The 20,007-nt window shown below is 36.4% G+C and overlaps 1 protein-coding gene across 14 annotated transcripts in view; it reads right to left on the reverse strand.

The window, feature by feature from the left end:
* Positions 1–20,007, reverse strand: part of LOC103465714 (pleckstrin homology domain-containing family A member 7-like) — a 152,723-nt gene that overhangs the window by 57,672 nt on the left and 75,044 nt on the right. For all 14 annotated transcript variants that reach the window (XM_008410789.2, XM_017305316.1, XM_008410787.2 and 11 more), the window contains 2 exons: positions 19,540–19,623; positions 4,365–4,482 (listed from right to left, as the gene is read on the reverse strand). In XM_008410789.2, coding sequence (XP_008409011.1) covers positions 4,365–4,482; positions 19,540–19,623 — 202 coding nt within the window. The remainder of the gene's footprint in view (positions 1–4,364; positions 4,483–19,539; positions 19,624–20,007) is intronic.

A 20,007-nucleotide genomic window follows, 5' to 3' on the forward strand; every position in this document is an offset into this window, starting at 1 on the left:
GCATGTGCTTCATGATGTTCAGAAAAGACAAATGAGAACTTCATTGAAAATAAATATTTCAAAGGCATGCAAGAGTATGTTTATTTTTTTAAGGTTATCATAGATACAATTTATATTGGGCTTCCTTGTGTTTTAAAGTTTCCTTTAAGTGAGAAATGTTTGTTGAAATTTCATGCTTATAGATATTTAAAGATATAATTCTTAGTAAAAAGTAAAAAATTAAAGCAAATTTCAGTTTTTCAGAAAGTATTAATAAAATGTTTTAAATTGACATTTTAACAGTTCTAATCCGTTATTTAAAGGTAATTTATCAGTAGGACTAAATGAAGTTTTTTTTGTACAACAAACAAAAACTGAGTAAATCTTATTGGAAAAAAAGTGTAAAATAACAGCATTATTATGATAATTCATCAGAAAAAGTTGGTTAAAATTACTTGATAAAACTGTTTTATTACAAAATAAACCTTTTCAAATCACAGTTAAAATTTGTGCAAAACTATGGGATAATCTGTTTATTTCACAATTTAACACTGTTATAATTACTGTTTGGTCAGTAAAACRGTTTACATGTTCACTGTGTTTTCTACAGAATTATTCTGGCAACCACAGCTGCCAGATTTTTTTTGTAAAAACAACAGAATTTTTTTTACAGTGTACAGTAATCATAAAGAATCTTCCTATGTATGGTGGCTTAACCAAAGATGCATTTTACATCTTTGGTTCTTTGCATTTTAAAAATGCAAAGAAATAAAATAGGTTTATTTATAGTCACCACCTTCTTATGATAAATAATTATTAGCTAAACAATCAGACAATATGTCAGATTTACTTTAAGCCTCCGTAATGACGAGGTGAGTGCAGCACAAGCAGAACATCTGTGTTGGTAGCAAGAGATCAAGTAAATTATTGGGTCTAGGCTCTGCTACTAATAAATATTGTAGAAATCGGTTAATTTATCAATTATTCTGACAATCGATTAATTTTCTAAAAAAAAGGTGGAAAACATTCAGCTGATTTTCCATTTAACATTTTTATAATATTAGAAATACATTTAAATATGAAAATAAATAAATTGCTTTTTAAGATAATAAAATTCACATGTTATTGCCTAACATGCAGCAGCATAGCATTCCTTTAGTGAGCGCTTGCTCATTTGTAGCAAAGTATGGAAGTGCAACTACAAAAATACTTCAAACAGCAATTTGTGAAAAGACTCAACGTCAGTGTACGACTCATCTGCTGATTTTTATTTTTTTTATTGACCGATTAATAATTGGCTAGCAAAAGGTACTTAACAGAAGATTTTATTTACAGAGTTTGAACTTGGTGAAGCTAAAACAATTCCACTTGAGGAACTTTAGGCAGAACATATTTACATTTATTTAAATCTAAATGGAAAATGTATATAGTTTTGTAAATCTTGTCTTAGTTATTACTTTGATGTGTTATTCTTTTAGCAAATGGCCTTTTTTGAGACTGTGTACTCCTGTTAACAATTAATTGATAGCTAAATTTGTTGAAGATTCTAACCATAATCGATTCATCACGATTAATTGTTTCAGCCCTAACTGGGTCATTGTTGCCACATGACGTATGGCGTTCACCGAAATTCCAAATGGCGCCTCTAGATTGCGACTGCCAGGCCATAAAATTTGTCAACATTCCCAAAAAATTCTGTGTTAGCCTAGATTAGCTAAAGCGTTTCTCTAAAACTGCAAATTTAAAATACCTGGGGTAAAACGGCTTTAAGAATAAGAAGCTTCCCTTTTTTTTTTTTTCTTAAACTATCTCATGTCTGTCTAAAAAGTTTAAAAGTTTAATATCACTGATGACCGCTAAGCAACTAGTCCGATTCGATGGACTTCTAAATCCTAAAATGCAGGAATGTCTGTTGTTGACTGCAGAGTCCGTCTTTCATTTGATTAGATGCTCATTTCACTCGCATCGCCCAGTCTTTCCCAAAAAGACTTTCATATTTCAAATATACAAATTCAGGTCTCTGATGTGTGTCTACGGTTGTTCTTGGCTCCAGAAACACACAGATGGAGAAATTCAAAGAGAAATGTTTCAAAGCATTGATGATGGAGCTTCTGAAATCTGTTCGTTCCTGTCCCATCAAAGCCTCCCGTAAGAAGGCAAGAAGGACGAGGCTGGTGGACTTGATCTGTCTCCATGCACCAGTTTGCATCTGACACCCAAAGTGACAGATTGTGTGCGTGTGTGCGCGCATGTGTGTGTGTGTGTGTGTGTGTGTGTGTGTGTGTGTGTGTGTGTGTGTGTGTGTGCGTGCGTGTGTGTGTCCGGGTTTTCTCTCTGGCCGGTTCCTCGGGAACAGTGCCACCTTTAAAATACTTGTAATCAAATGAAAACAACCATTTTTAAAAGTAGTTTGATATTACCATACCATCAAAGCTAAAGAGGAAGCTAATAATAATAATAATAATACCATATCAATAATGATGATGTCCTTGTGTCACAGGATTTAGAACCAAGAGTGATGGTGCAGACTTCGCATCATGACTATTTAATCTACCAGCAGTGTTTTCTGAACAGTTTCGCTAGCTATCAAGGGAAATCTGTGTTGAATCTTTCTTTCAGCCATCTGACTGGCAGTGAACATTGGCCATGCAATAATTCATTTTGCATGATGATTAATTGTCCCAGTAATTGTTGCTCATGGAGCATTGAAACTGCATTCCTAGATGTATCAATTGGAAAGCAATGCAAACTTTAAAGGAGAAGTGACTTCATATAAAATAAAATGTGTGTCGCTTTTCATTTTTAGGTCTTCGTGTTACATTTTTGCAGTACTCCAGCATACATGGCAAGTTAGTAAACATAGTGACAACAGGTTTAATTGTTTAATGTGAGGTAGTTTTTTGTCAAATTATTTATTTTTTCTAAATTCTTAAACTTAAAGGTAAAAAGTAGATAAACCATATACTACAATTCAACATGCCTATTTCTTAGGTTGGAAGATGTTATTTTTAAACAGTAAGACAGAGTAGCTGATGAGGCGCATGAATGCACCAAAAAATAAATAAAATAAAATCCAGAACATGCAGCAGGGACTCCTACATGTCACTTTGATTAATCCCATTCCCAGATATTATGAAGGCTGCTTTAAAGCCACAAAATAACCAAACGTGACTCCAACACGTGGAGACGACGAGAGCTGAGGAGAGAATTGTGACACATTACTCTCGGAGGGGAAGTGGGTAATTTCTGTTTCAGCACACCCTCTGATGCCTTGTCAGGGGAGGAATAGATATGACTTATTCAGACGGCGGCTTTCAAATCGAAATGGTGGTGCGCTGCGTGAGAGGGGATACCAATGATTCATCTTCCTCTCCCAGACAGGCCTCATTCTCCAGAGTTGTTCTCGTCAGTGTGGGCTTTATTTTACCGCCATCTGATGACAGGTAGGGGAGTGATGAGCCAGAGCACCTGGGACGGCCGCGGGGCCGATAAAACACTGGGCTTGGAAGCCGTGATTGGGCGTCTTGATGGATGTCCTGTCATCTGTTGCGCCTTACTCGATGACACGAGTTCAATGTGGGTCCCGCGTGCCGCGGAGAAGCCAGAGAAAACGGAGCCAGAGACGAGTGTGTTAAAGCGTAAGAGATAGAGTAACAGGAGCAAAAAGCCTCGGCGGCATCTCTGCTTGGCAAAGACGAAAGGGCTCAGAACCTACGCGTGATCTGAATCGGAGAGCTTTAACTTCGAAGCTTGTTTAGTAAATTCTGCAACGTTCGCAACGAGTCAAAGTTTATATTTATTTAACCTTAAATGAAGGTTAATAAATGTGCTGTGGTGTGTGCTTTTTAAGCCCCTCAGTTTTTGGCAGGAATCTGATGCCGTACATGAAGCAATGAAGTGAGCCTTTATTTTAGACATCAAAAATTCACATTCACACTGTTTTTCGAACTTCCATTTGGGTTTCTAAAAACAGACGTAGATATCAACAGAGCTGCACCATTTGTAGCCAACTGGGAAATTCAACTGCAGTAGCCAGCCTCCAACCCAAAGAGAGCAGCACTAAGACAGCTTAAGACCAAATATTACAAGATTAAACACTTTTAAATGTTACAATTTGTACAGCATCAAATAACAGAACCTTAAAGCTCAATTTATACAGCTTCTCTCCACAAACAAAAAATCTGATTTTGGGTTTAGTTACTGAGACTGAGATTTCTGACCAACATTCACGTCCAGCTGATGTAAAATTGCCCGATTCGAGGCACCTGTTGATGTCGCTCTTTGTTACACATGTACAAAGTTAAAAACATCATGTTCTGGCCGACTGGAGAATGTCACAAAAACAAGAAGGTTTCTTATAGACAAGCACAGACATGCCCACCAACCTTGGAGGCAGAGGTGGAGTCCACGGTGGAGGAGGTGATGGCGGTGGAGGCCTCGCTCACAGTGGTGCTGGAGAGCTGCTCAGCCGTGAATCTGGACATCATGCGAGGACCTTGCGACCTGCACACACACGCAGACACACACACACAGAGACACACACAAATGAACGATAGTCAGACTGCTCTGCCCCGGAAATAGACAGCTGATTAATTGAGCTACAATCACACTTTTGGTTTATGGAATGTCGTCGGTCTGCTTAACAAATCTACAAGTGCTCCACAAAATTCAAGCTCTATTTGCTTTCTAGGTTGTAAAAGCCATCCCTCCTTGGCTGGTAGACAAGCAGCAGTCAGTTCTCCTAGTCTGGAAGCAAAAGCGGCTGCCAGTTTGAATACCTGGGTAGAACAGTCTGCCAACCTCTCACACTGCGACTCTTAAAGCGACCCGACGGCAGGATGTGTCACACTCTCAAGCTAAACCCACACACACCTTGAATGGCAATGAATGGAATCTTTCCAATGAATCCATTTCCTTTTTTGTACCGACACATTAGTGTAAATAAATTGCCTCAAGCAGCTGGCGTGTAACAGGAAGCGGATAAATGGACTGTAAAGTAAAATACAAGAGTGCACAAAGCAGCAGGTCGTGGTATGTAGCTTTATATGCTAAGCTAAAGCTAATCCAGCCTTGAGACTGGAGAAAAGCAGAGACTAAAGACTGTTTCACAGGCTTTACAGAACAGACAAGACAAATGGAAACTAATGAAACACTGGATTATTGTCTGCCAAGGAGCAAAGGAACAAAACATGTCAGATCCACTATTCAGTTTTTATGCTCCAACAAACTTCTTGAAAACTGCAAAACTGCCAAAACACTGAGTAGCTTTAATTAAAAAAAGCAACAACAACTTTAGATTCATAATTGCTGGAATACTGATCAATTTATTTGTTGTATATTTTCTTGATGATATTGATGATGGTATTTGTAATGTATCTTAATTGGTTACTGTGTTATGGATTCATGGTGCCAAGTGCTTTGAACTGCCTTGTTGCTAAAATGTGGTATACAAATGAAACTTGACAAAGTTTGACTTAAGGTGTGATGATAAACTATTGACCTCATCAGCATTTCTTTTGTTTTTGTTTTTTGTCAAACATAGATGTTGCAGATCATCAAACTAGACTGGTTTCCAATGACGTAAAAGCTAACCAAACTAGCAATGGGCTAATAGAAGTGGCTCCACCATCCTTGGCAGCAACAACTTTCACACCATCACTGACTGCCTAGCAACATCTAAGACCACAAAATACTTGGGTGTACTTCGTTCTGTGGAGGTCTGCGGAGGTCTGCGACTCGCGACGGACTCAAAGCAGACGACCACTGGACAAGACCATGCAAAGGTCAATTTTAAGACCGCTTAAGGGTTCTCCGTGTTGCACAGTAAATAGTGCTCAATAGTCTCGTATGCGGCACGGACCTGATGAAGTTGTGTTGGTGCAGAATGTGGGAGTCTTTACTGCCAGGCACTTCAACTCCAGTTATTGAGGGCCAGTGTCCCCCAACCCTTACATGTGTCTTTGCTTCAACAAACTTGAGTTAAATCATTGGCTCATAAGCAGGACTCTGGAAATCTGACTGAGAAAGTAACTGAGCTTTTTGATTCAGCTCTGTTAGCTCAGAGACGCATCAACAAGTTGCAGGAAGAACTAGAGTTGGAGACTCCAGTTTCAGTGAGTGAGAGCGTGACTGCAGTGGCTTTAGATTTGTTGAAACTACTTACATTTAATAATAATAATGATAATAAGGAGAGTTATACCTTACCTGTTTATTTCTTACCCTGCTGCTCTATCAGTAGCTCTTTGGATTTTTAATGGCAATATTCTTTGCCTGTGATTTACCCTTTGTATCAATTTTACAAATAAATTATAATCAACAAAATGTGGTATTTTTGGACAAAAAAAAATGTCAAAAAAGAAAACATTTAATGTCAAAGAGAAAACATAATTTCTACCAAATAATGACAATGAAAATATTCAACATAAAATATGCTGAATATTTTATGTTGGGCAGATTCAACAGAGCTCCAGAGAATTGTAGTCACATCACAGTGAGTGGATTGGAGTGAATATTTACACAATCACTTAATTTATGTGACATATTATTATTACTTGTCATTGTTTTTAGTTTTTTAAACAGTTTCCACTTTAACAACAAAGGGATTTTTTTGTACATTTTCTGGTAAAAAAATAAAATAAAATTATGCTAATTCTGCCAGTAGGAACAAAATGGTAATACATCTGAGGGGTGAGTACTTTCTATAGGCACTGCACTCAAAGCCTTCTCATTTTTCACCGACAGCGAAAAATGAAGTTGGATGTTATTTAGATCTTTGACGGAGAAAAAAATACTTTTTGAGTGGCAGTTAAATTTTCATCGACAGCCTTTGATGTAGAAAAATCATATACCGGAGAAACATATAATTTTTCAACTAATTAAAAAGCACAGAAGCTTTTAAAAGCCGTCTGCTAAAATCTGCAATGCCAATTTTTTTTTTTTGATGAATAAAGTTGTCAAAACAGGCAAAGAGATGCAAAAACCTGAGCAGCAGAACTGCTAAAAACAAAAAGGCAGATTTTTTTAGCCTAAGCTGAAGTAAAGCTTCATTTGAGCAGCAGTGTGTGAGGGTGGACCAAACTGTACAGATGCAAGTCACATCGTGTACCGGATAATAAAAATGGGATGCTAATGGCTAGATGTTTCTTTATGATGCTGACGCCTCCGAGTCGTGCTGCACAATGCTCCAACGATTCTTTCTCTATGATAAAAAGCAGGGGGAAAAATAGAAAACTAATGGCTGATAAATTGTACCTCTGACAGTGATGGATCTGTTTCTTCAATCTCCATGTTCAGGGTGGAATTAGAAATAAAAAACTCTCTCTCGCTCAAAAATATGATCTGCATTGGTCGATTATCCTTTTTCATTAAAACAGATATTGGGTATTTATGGATGTTTGCTAGAAATAATGTGACATAAGCATAGTTTTTAGGTTTGAAGCATTTTGATCATCATCAGGGTTTCCCTCAGTGCATTATAAGCCTGGCGGGCTATTAGGCTTCAGGAGGATTTCATGCAAACTTTAAAAAAGGTCAAGAGCTGAAAAGTGTAAACGAGTTCCATTCTTTCTAATTTAAAAGTTGAGTTTTTGTGTAATTGTTTTAAATGTCAGGGTTGTGTTGGCGGTTGGTAAAGCTCGTCCATCTGACAAAAACAGAATCGGGGTTCGTTGGAGGAATCAGAAAGTTCCTTACATCATCACTCGAGTCTGAACGCACTCGCTTGACTTGGTTCATCTTTACAGCGGTGCTAACGCACAGAGCCACTAAACCGCTGCATATCGTCTAATTAAAGCACACAGACACAATTAAAGTCACACAATAAAATAAAAAGTCTTTGGTCACCGAGCGGTTTGGGTGCGGCAGCTTTGATTGAAGTGGTTTGCACAACAGGATTCTGATTGCAGAGTCTGAGGAGGCGAAATTGAATTAATTTAATTTACCTACTTCCTTTTCTTTCTAACTAATCTGACCTTTAAGCATTAGGCTCAGAAGTGGGCTGAATTGGTGTACACAGGTTTAGACATGTGGTGTTTCTATTCAGCAAGAAATGGACCTGGAACATTTACATCAGAAAGATTAAATTAAAAATATAAACTGACAAAGCAATGTCCCTACAGGCTTTTACAGTAGAATTCAATTCAATTCATTTATTTGCACTTTTAAAGCTGCAGTATGTAACTTTTAGAAAAATAGGTTATTTACATATTTGTTAAAGTGGTTAGTATGTCAGGACAGCTATTATTGCTGTCTGAAGAAATGAGTCTCTCCCAAACAAGAGGAGGGTCTTAGCGCTGTCAATCACACTCATGTAGACGAGTGTGATGCACAGTGCTAAGACCCGCCTCCTGGCTGTGATTGGTGGTGCATTTCAGCAGCCAGCACTGGGTGAAGGCAGAGGAGCTCAATGTTTTCACAGATGACAACATAATGATAGTTTTAACAAATATAAAAAATATTTTCTGTAAAAGTTCCATACTGCACCTTTAAGAGTTAATAGCATACACTTTAAGACATACAGCCTAAGCTAATTTGTGTTGTCTGTCCCTAGATGGGCTTTAATTACATGAAACAGAACAAACATAATAAGAATTTGAAAATACAAACTAAATATTAAAATGCAAAACTCATCAGAAAAATAAAAACTTACAACAAAAAGAGAAATCTGGAAATAATTAATATCTTTAAAGCCAGCCAGACGCCAATTTCAGGTAGGGATGTATGATATATCGGCATCAACATTGGTATCAGCCAATGTTAGTCGATTTTAAAAAATATTGGACAAGTAAAGCAGGATATTATCCATCCATCCATTTTCTTACACCCTTGTCCCTCAGTGGGGTCGGGAGGGTTGCTGGTGCCTATCTCCAGCTAACGTTCCGGGCGAGAAAGCTGGATATTAATCAATGTTTATTTCCGTCTGGTTGTACTGTTTGTGTTTCAGGACAAACAGGGCAGAAGGTTTGCCAAGCGGTGATTGTTCGGTCATATAGCATAGTTATTGGCCATAGATGCAGCAACAGCATCGCATATCGATATCGGCCCAAATTTTTATAACGGTGCACTATATTCAGGCAACAGTCTGTGGTCACCTTATGTTATTAGCCAATGTAAGCAACTGGTTTGGAAAGCAATGATACTGTAAACAACAGTACCTTAAATTATTTTTTTTTATTTTTTAAATTTCATCAAATGTATAATTGTCCTAAAACTAGACATTTCAGCCAAGTTCAAATTGATATCAATTGGTCAAAATGTCAATTTACTGCGGAGCAATAGTGGAAACAGTTCAACAGTAGATCAGTTCAAGGGATAAAAAACGTTTGAAGTGAAAATATAAAAAATATCAGAGCATTAATCCAAATGACCAAACTATAGGCCAATTCTTTGAAGTGATATCAAAAGCGAGAAATGAAGGCATAAACTGTAAATCTCAAAGTGAAGAGTTCACAGAAATACAGAGTACAGTGTAAATTATTAATGATGACACAGACATAAACAGTTCCAATGCTTTAGTGAAAACTTTAAGGGAATTTGACCTTGGTGGAAATTCTTTGGTGCGAGAAAAAAAAGGGTCATGAAAAAGTGAGACCATATTCAAAGATCAGAAGTGTCATCTAAGTGTGATGGCATGGAGATTATTTCATCTAAGGCAAATGGCACATGCATTATAATTCCACGCTGTAACATTGACCTTGAGTAAGCAGGGTGGAGGGCGTTTCTGCTCATCCAGAAAAAAAGAAAAAAAACCTGAGGAATGCTGTGAACAGACAGGGCAGAAATGAGATTTAATTACACAGAAAGAGCCATTTCTATAAAAGTTTGACATTTTACTAAAAGACGGTGCCTGAAAGTTATTGAAGTTATTTAAAATGCTGGCCACACTCAACACTCCCACGGCCACGGGTCGACAACAGAAAGAGCAGAAGGTGTAATATGTGAGAAATCCACAGCCATGGGAGATTGAAGGATTTCTCAAGCGCGCATGAAAGAATCAAAGCAACTCTAAGAGGTAAGTTTCTGATGGAAAGCAGGCTGGACAAACAGAAACACTTCAGCTGAGAACAAAATGCTCCAAATGTTGTGAAGATCTTCAGATTGAGTTGTTAGCAAAAAAAGTTATTTGTTAACTTACTAGAAGTTAGTTTCCAACACTCCGAGGGATCGTGCTTTTAACAAGTGTAATATGACACTTTTCTTCTATGCATAAGGGAACCCCTACCAATAACTTCACAGAATGTCTTCAATATTTAAACAGAATTTATTGTACTCAAATCTAACGCTACCAAGTTTTCAAAAGCTAACTTAGCTTAATTAAGTTAAGCTATCTCAACTAAGTTGAAAGCTAGCTTTTAACTTATGATAATTTAGCTTATTTAAGTTAATTTAGTAAACTTAAAAGCTAATTTTTAATTTAGCTGACTTTTAACTTATAGCTAGGTAAACTTAAGTCTAAGTAAAACTAAGTTATCTTAGCTGAGTTAACTCAGCTTAACTTAAATTCTAAGTTACGGGGAGTTAGCATAGCTTAACTTAAATGGCATTTACTTTAATTAAGCATAGGAGTTAGACAGCTTAGTCTAATATCTGGAAGTAATAATGTATTTGTAGGTGGGTGGATGTACTAAGTAAATGTCCAGCCAACCTGCACTTCTACATTGTAGTCTTTGCTTTCAGCACTCACCCAATAGGTTGTCCTTGACACTCGCTAGCATCTTTTCATTGCTTTTCCAAACCAGAAGCAGCCACTATAAAATCACCCTCAACTATCAGACTTAAAATGGGTCTAATAGTACGCAGATGCAAGAAAAGCCTAATTATTGTCACATGTCTCATAAATGTATTGATGTATAGAATAATGTGTGCAGGAAATTATAAATTATATCTTTTAATGGTCTTGGTGGGGATTACCTACTTTAATCAATCAATCAATCAATCAAATTTTATTTGTATAGCACATTTCAGCAGCAAGGCATTTCAAAGTGCTTTACATAATTAAAATAAAAACAGAAATAATCAGTGAGAAAGAGAGAGATTTAAAAAAATAAAAAAACAAAATAAAAATAAAAACAAAAAAACAAAAAACATTACATCATGAAAACGTCGAAAAGAAAGAAGAAGAAATTAAAAACATTAAAGACATAAAAACATGGAAGACATCAAAACCTGCACTCTAACCCTAATTTAGCCATAAGCAACTCTAAACAGGTGGGTTTTAAGTTGAGATTTAAAGGCACCCAGTGTTTCAGCTGTTTTACAGTTTTCTGGAAGTTTGTTCCAAATCTGTGGTGCATAGAAACTGAATGCTGCTTCTCCTCGTCTGGTTCTGGTTCTGGTAGGGGCAAACTTTAGACACCCCGCCTATCACACTTACATTGTTGAACAGCTAAAACTGTCTTTGTTGTATTGTTTTCTGTGGTGGCAAAGTAACAAGAGAAATAGTGTTTCTAGCAAACAGTGGGTGGGAATGTAATCTTCAATATCTCTGCACAGTAACTGAAATTACTTTGTCAGTGCTGTAAATGCTACAATACAGCTATAAATTGAAATTGAAACATTTATTACCACATATGGAGCACATTAACTTTTTAAAGGACAAGATTAAAACCTGCTCTGGCTTGTAATAAACTTATGGTTTTATAACTAATGTCTTAAATTATTTCCTTATGTAGGGAACTACTCAGGGTTAATATTTTTACACTAAAGTCTGAAGGTTTTTAGGAATGTGAGATGGAAAGTGGTGAAATAAATTAGCTTAGCTTAACTTAGAGGACTGAGAAATGCTTTCCAAATGTTGAAGACAAAAAGATCCCACGGCCTGGTTAAGGTACACCAACTTAACCCGCTACATTTATAACCTGCTCACATCAACAGGAAACATGAAACATTTAAGTCCAGCTAAAACAATTTTTTTGCTACCTCTTTAACTGTTACCTAGCAACTGCAAGTTGATGGTAACACTCTTGAAAGTTGTTGCTTCAGGCTGTTGTTCAGCTTGAACATTTGCAGCACAAAATTTCTATCTGTGAATCTTAAGCTTGGGTTTCCTCATCTATGACCAGATGTAGCACACCAACAGTAGGAACTTTCGCATTCTTGTTTGTGTAGATTTATTATATGAAAACAATACATTCTGGGTTTTTTTTACTATTATTTTATTGCCACAAGTGAATTGCAAACTTTGTAGTATAATAAATCAGTGTTAATAAATAAATAAGTGTCACAACCTTGCCCGAAAAATATTTTAGTTTCTGTTTCTGATATTGGGTCTCTTCACGACTGAACACACAAATGCACAGGTTCTGTTTTATGGTCTGGCAAAAGTAAATTATTTGTATACCTTGCAGTTTCTTGGCTCTGGACATGAATGAAGACACCGGGTCAGTGTTGTCCACGATTCAAAATATCAAGCAAATAAAGTCAGAGCAAGAGGAAAGTTTAAGATAAAGATATTGTAGCATGTTCACAGCACACACCATTTCCTGTAAGCTTCATCAAGCTAGCACATTAGATACGTCACAGCCAAACATTAGCGATTTAGTAAAATAAGATCCAATCATTTAAAACTTCAACAGGAAGCAATTGTTTCTCAACAGCCGTGGCAAAGCTTAGAACAAGAGGCTAGTTTTTTACCAAACGTAGGTTTTTTACGTTGACAAAAATCCTTCTAGTTGGGCTAGTTTGCTAGCTAACACATGTTTATAGGCTAAAAGCTTTTAAGAAACCTCCCACACTTTTAAATGATTATCATTTTAGTATTCTGGAAGGAGAAAACACACTGGCTGAAAAGATATGAACGATCTGACGGCCAAATTAAAATACCATCACAGGCTAACTGCTAACGATGCTAAAACTGGTATCTGCTTCCTATGCGAGTTAACTACTGACACTTTACCTTATAAGAGATGTTTTTTAAAAAAACTGTTTGTGATTTATGAAATTTTCAATATTTGTACAAATAACAGAAAAGTTAATTTGTCCAAAATGCAGCATAAATCAGAACTTAACTTGTTCTTGTGAGTATGATACCACGTTCCATCTCGTTACACTAAAAATCATGTTTGGTTAACATTTTGAAGTGTTACTGCATACACTGTTATGCCTTGAATAATTTGATTTAAATAGAAAATGTTGCTTTTGAAACTATTTTTTTTTACCTAAAATCCCTACAAAGCCTATGTTTTCAGTTCCCCGTAGATGACACTTTTCAAAGTATTTTGCATGCACAGATTTCTAGCTATATTAAGTAAATTACGTTTCTAAAATGAAACAGGTCTTGTGTAAATGTAAAATAATTAATCTATTTAAATGAATCACTAACACAGATCTTTTCCTGCGGTGGGTGAGCCGTGTCACTGCCTCTCGCTTTATTTTAGTTCTGTCCTACAGCTAAAAGCTTCCACTCCAATCCTGCTCAATAACCCTCAAAGCACATTTTTACCAGATGAAAGTAGCCTGAGAGCTCATACCAGCATGGACACAAACGCAAAGACTTTCATTTCCTTTGTTTATATTGCAGCCAAAAAAAAAGGTTGGAACTGAAACCTCTTTTAGTTGAGAGTCAGGTTTGAAATAGATCCAGGTTGGAAAACACAGTAACCAGAAAACAGAGGCAGAAGGCTGTTTGTAGTTTACCTATGTTATTAGAGCTTAAAGGAAAGTGGAAACTGGTATCGACCAGTAAGAGTCTGATTGCTGTATCTTAAAGTTTTTGTTATTTTTCTTCCTTTACGTATTTTTTCATTGTTCTGAAAAAGGTGGAAACATTTTCATAATTTAATTTGATTGTATTAGAGAGGGGGTCATTTCTGCAAACTAAACATGTTTGAATAAAAGTTATATTCTTCCACTTTCAGTTTTTTTTTAATTTTATTTATAAGTGTTTTTTATTTTAACATGTGAATAAGAAAAAGTTGGCTTGTAATTGTTACAACTGATTGAAAGTATGACAAAAAAATTGTAACACTTAAGATTTTATATCTAAATGGTTTATAAAATTTCAACTTGATATCAAATTTGAGAAAAAAAACTACATATTTTAAATAAGCCTGTGTAATGTTTTTAATCTGATCTATTAAAAAAATGCATCCGAAAATTAAACATTGTTTTACACATCAAAATTGTCCCATCTGTTTAAAAAACAGCAAAGATTTATCAAGATGTGTCCAATAAAGCATAAAACTTATAACCTTTGGGACTTTGGGTTTTGTCTTATTTTAGAATTTGTTATATTCAATTAAATAGTTTAAAGATTCCTTGTGGTTTTGTTCTGTTTCCACTTCATATGCATTTCTATTCTGCTCTGAGTTGAAGTCTTTAGTTACCATTTTTAGATCTCTGTAGTGTGTGAGTGTTTTTACTCCTAGCTTGTATCTGTGCTGGTGTTTACTGCTGTCAGTGTCTGTTTCCAGCAGAAATGCCCATTGTGGTTTAGTATTTTCACTCCTTCTAAACTTTAGTTTTTGTAAGTTCTTAAATGTCCTTTTCTTTTTTTTAATGATCCTTTTTTATTTTCATCCATTTTTCCACCTGCCTCCTGCCTGCATTTGGGTCTAGATCTTAAAAATGCAATAAGAAAAACAGTTTTTATTTCTTTTTTTAGTCTTTTCTTTAAAAGTGCCAGAATTAATAGCAAAGCTTTAATATATTACATCTTATCTTCTAAAAGTACCATTACGGCTGGCAATAACATTCTGTGTTTCGTCTTTAAAGATTGGATTAAAGTAGAACCTATGAAAGCTGTTTACAAAAAGCTAGCTGCGCTGATTTTTAGGTGAAATCTCTTTAAAAATAAGAGTTAAACAAAATTATGAAAACAAAAACTACAGGATTCAGATGAACAAAAAATGCAAATTCAAACAAAAAAGCCACATAGGCATAAAGGGGAAAAAAGGGAAACAGAAGCTACAGCGATCAAGCAGGATGGAGAAAGATGGAGAGAGGAAATGAAAAGTGACGGAATGGTGGAGAAAAAGAGAGGAAATGAAGAAGAGACTGTGTCTGTTTAATGACACTTTATTACATTTTGATGCGTCCCTTAATCAGATCTGCTGCTGCAAAGGCCTGATTAATTGATCTTCCCTGAATTAGTGACTGAATTTGGCTCTGATGCGTTTACATAACGCTCAGCCATGACAGATGGTTCACCTGCATGCATCTGATCAAACATTACAACATGACAAGCTAACAGTGGTGCTATTACGCAGCTCCTTCTTTAACTCATTTCATTTCTACCCACAGGACTGTTATTTAAAGCTGGAGTATGTAACTTTTACAAGGAAAATGTTTTTGTTGAAACTGTCACCATGACGTATATTTTGCTGTGATAATGCAGATCATTTTCATCCGGGTTCATGTCGGGTCCACGGCCATTCTGTCCTACATTATCAGTTCTCCAAATGAAAGAAAGCAAATATGTGTTCATAACTGTAAAAAAAAAAAAAAAAAAAAGAAAAAAAAATCTGGCTTAATTTTACCCAGTTATCCATTTACAAAAAAAAGTTAATTGTAGCCAAGATCTGTATGAGCCTGCAGAGGTCTAATGGGCTGAAACCAGCTAATTCAATCACAGAAGCATCAATATCTGCAAAGCCTGAGAGCAAAGAGCTCTTACAGGAGAGCAGGTGAGATGAGGCAGCCTCATTAAATATTCATGACACACCCAGAAACAGCAATTAAAACCGTTAATTACTAAGGAAAAGGAAGTTATTCTGAACTCTGCAGCAGATGAGATTATAATTTAGAGCCGAACATAAAGGAAATCAATGTCCTATTTCAGTTCAGCTATTTACTGGTAGGCAGCATTTTAACCTGGATTCAGCTGAAATAATCCAGTGATGTATTAGTAGGATTTCTTTCTCTGGGTCATGAATACATGAACACACAGCTCAGCAGAGAGGCTGGTTTATAATTTCACAAGTTAGTCCTTCTAAGAAATCTGTGTCACAGACTGCGGGAAAAAATCTTACTTTTGTGACAACATAGATAATCTGACTTTAATATTGATCATTTTAATCTTTAATTTTTAATTCATATTTCCCTGTGATTTCTGGTTTTTCTCCCAGCTTTCACCTCAATAGTGAATAAATGTGTGATTTGACTCTTTAAAATTCCATTGATGATTTTAATGTGTGATATTAAATTTTAACATGATCTCAACCACGTCTCATAATCATGTGTAGTTCAACATTAATTTTTCTCTATTGTTACATTTTTTACTTTTGCATGTTCCCACCTTAAATTCTCTTGTCTTATATTGTAAATCAGAAAAATATAAACGTCTTCTGCCCCTGCAGAGGAAATCTGAACTCAGATTTAGTTTCACTTTATGCAGATGATCTAATGCTTTTTTATTTAAAACCCCCAAATGTATTTACCGTTTGCTGCCTTTATCCAGTTTGGTTGCTTCTCATCTAATGAAGCAAACTTGCATAAATAGGAATATTTTCTTTTAAATGAAGAAGTGCATAAACCTTCCCGGTCTGATCTCCCCTTATAAAACTGTCAGAGCACAGTGGACCTGCACCTGTTGGCCATTCAGAACTGACAAATTCGCCTAATTGCGTATTTCTCTTCTGAACGCAACTCCAAATAAGTCGTAGAAATCCGTTCAGAGATTTATTCGTAGAGCAAATTTAAAATATTAAAAAGAAAATAAAACTTGACCTTATTGTTTTTTTTTTTGTTTGTTTGTTTTTTTTTGGCTAACATTCATCCTTTTTAAAAAGAAAAAATGTTAACAGCTGCTGCAGCTGCAGAAAACACCATAAACTGTCAGCTCTGTTATCCGTTCCCCTTATTTCTACTGTCTCTTCTCTAATCTGGACAGACAAAGTGTAAAAATAAAAGACCCACAACTTCAGTTTTCCCTCAGGTAACATCACTTTTAAACGTTGGCCAATTTGTCCTCCTCAATCTTTTCTTTGTGTCTTATCCTCTGGTGGTCAAGAAGCTCTTTGGTTTGACCTTTAAAGAAAAGAGAAACTCTTCTCGATCGATATCTGCCAGTAATGATTGCTGGGCCAATAGAAACGGCCAACTGAGCTGACAGACTGAATCAAGGGGAGAAAATTCTGGTCCCCGACGGCCAGACGCTGGCACGTTTTAGACGAGTCTCTGCTCCTACACACCCGAATCACATTTAAAGAGGCAGTATAATGTAATTTCCAGGAACACAGTGCCATTTTATAAAACGATCACGTCACCATGTCACTTTCGGATGTCGTACATGTCAAATATGACTTTGTAATTTAACGGACGGAAATTGGGCCTCTCTCCCTTCAGGAAGTCCTTACAGCATCGCTCCTCTGTTAGCCTTTAAACAACGTTTTTACCAGAGTTTCACAGAGAAGTAGCTGATATGATGAGCTTAAAGATCCGACCATCTGAGTAATGTTAGTATGAAGTATCGCTACTCTTGGTTGAATAAGATGTCTGGATATTCTACCCACTGTGAGAAGCTTCACTGAATGAACAAAACTAGTTTTAGCCAAAAATACACCAGACACATTTACAGTTTGTTAAGGTGAAACCTCTTGTTTCTGTACAAGCTTTGCTATTCTAATGCAATTTTCTGTCTGCTGAGCCTGTTGGAGGGAACCTGAGACCCTTAAACACAAAATAAGTCTGACAAAAAAACACCTGCTTCTCTAAGAGCGCAGCAAAATAATCCAGCTTTACTTCACCATATTGCTTTTACGTTGACTCTAACACTGGTGAGACATTGTTACTTTGTACTGAGAGGTAATAAAAACAGGTCTGCTGCATCTTCAACATAAGGTTAGTAAGTTTCTACATGCCATATCTTACATGTACTATTAAAACATAATTTTAAATATCTCTAAATTCTCAGTGGAACAATGCACAGCCACGACACGTTATACCTGGGGATCCAGTTGTAAGAGGAAGTGTGAGTACGTGACAAAAACCTAAAATGTGCACAGAGACAACATGCTAATTCTATGCAGATTGGAATTAGCATGCGAGGGTTCAAATCCCTCACATGAGATTTGAACCCAGGATCTTCTTGCTGCAAGGCATCAGGGCCGACCACCGCAACACCGTGCAGCAAAATGCCATAAAGCGCAGCACAACTTGAAGAACTGTTCATGCTATTAAAAATTTATTCTGCCAAAAGAAGAAAACATTGATTTTCCCTCTTTGAAAAGAAGTGTCTACCTTATGTATTTATTTATTTAAAAAAAAAACTTTCTAAATAAAAAGTAGTTCTATTATAGCTATTCCCAAACCCCATTAGCTGCAGAGATAAGGGGAAGGTGAGCTCAGTTTCTGGTTTGAACACTGAGACAGAAAAAAGAACTTTGATAGTTTGGTAAGTTCTCCAAAAGGGGAAAAACAGATCGAACTAAAAGTACGCTCAGCTGTAATTCTCCGCTCCTGGTCTAAACTAGAGGGGAGCGATGTTTTCCTCGTTCCTGCTGAGGCGTCAGCAGACGGTAAGAACACTCCTAACATCACTGCATGTCCTTGAGAAAAAACATTAACATTTTCTTTTTCACACAAGAAACTGAGGAACGAAAGAAAAGCAGCTTAACTTCAAACAGTACAGAACTTTCTCACACAGCAGATACATGTGGGGAAAGCAAATCCAGCTAACTTCAGGCTGCCTCTTAAACAGGAACTTGGTTTTGAGTTCAGCCAGAGAGTCTGCAAGTTGAACTGTGGAAAGACTGAGGGGAGCAAGCCAAAAAATATGAATTACAGATGTGATTTATGGGATTTCCTTGATCATATCTCATAATTTAGTATAGCTTTTTGTTGTAAGTTAAAGAAGAGTTGATGTTCAAGCCAAGATATATGGGAGCAGGTGTAGAAAGTAAACACACTGAAGGTAACAAGCTGTTTCTACACGTTTACATCTATGGTCCAAGATACGGACAAGGTATTTATCATATCATTTATCTTGTGTCATTTTCTCATGAACATTTATTATAATGATAAGAATCATGATTTATCATTGTAGCTATAAATTTAAAAAAAAATATGTTTAAAAAAAACGACATTGTCAGAAAAGTTATTTTTACTATTTTACTATCAATAAAGTTACAAAGCTTAACAGCTACATAAAAAAGGACTTAATTGATCTTTTTTAATAATTTTTATCATCATAAATAGTAGAATAATAAAGCTCTAAGGAGAGTTTCTGTAGGATTCAACAACACAAATGTAAGACTTTTTAAGACATTTTAAGACCATTATGAATGGAATTTAAGACTTACATCTTCAAGAAAACATATGAACTTTGTCCAGCCAATTGGCAATAAATTTCCACTAATGCAAAAAAGCTAGCTGGCTGGTTAGCACTAGCCTAAGTACCCAATTAAAAATGTCTTGTGAGAGAAAAAAATACATAGAATATACGAATAAGTGATCGTGCCAAGAGTAAATTTAAGACCTGTGATTGACATATTAAGGGCCAACTTAGTTTAAAAAAATAAATACATATCATGCCTTACTTTTTGATACACAAATTTAAGACTTTTTAAGTCCGTATCACGCTCCCTTGGTTCAAGGTGCAGAAAAGTAACACATCTCTTCACTTACTGTTCCTGCAGGAGGAAGTCCACGTTCTCTGAGGAAATCTGTCCAGTTACAGGATGACAGAACGACGTGCTCTTTTGGTTATGACTGAAGAAACACAAGAGAGAAAGAGATGAAATTAGCAAACCCCTGAGGCACAGTAAACACTGAAGGCATCCTGCTATATTTGTACCCTCAACAATTAGAACCCCTTATCAATCTCTCCACCCTGACGGGCCTTGGACCATGACTTTTCCCAGCTCGATGTTGAATGTGAGGCGGTCGACTACAGACCCCCTCTCTGCCCCCCTCCCAGCCACCCATCCCGCCCGCCCTGTGAGACACAAAGTGTTGGGCTCAGCACAAACGGCGGAGCGTTCAGGCGTGGGCCTCCAACAGTCATTCAAAAGCCTCAACCAACTGGACTGAGTAAACAACACCAAGCGGTGCAGACGGTGTGTGTGTGTGTGTGTGTGTGTGTGTGTGTGTGTG

Source organism: Poecilia reticulata, linkage group LG6 (genome assembly GCF_000633615.1).
Source record: "Poecilia reticulata strain Guanapo linkage group LG6, Guppy_female_1.0+MT, whole genome shotgun sequence".
Classification (NCBI taxonomy): domain Eukaryota; kingdom Metazoa; phylum Chordata; class Actinopteri; order Cyprinodontiformes; family Poeciliidae; genus Poecilia; species Poecilia reticulata.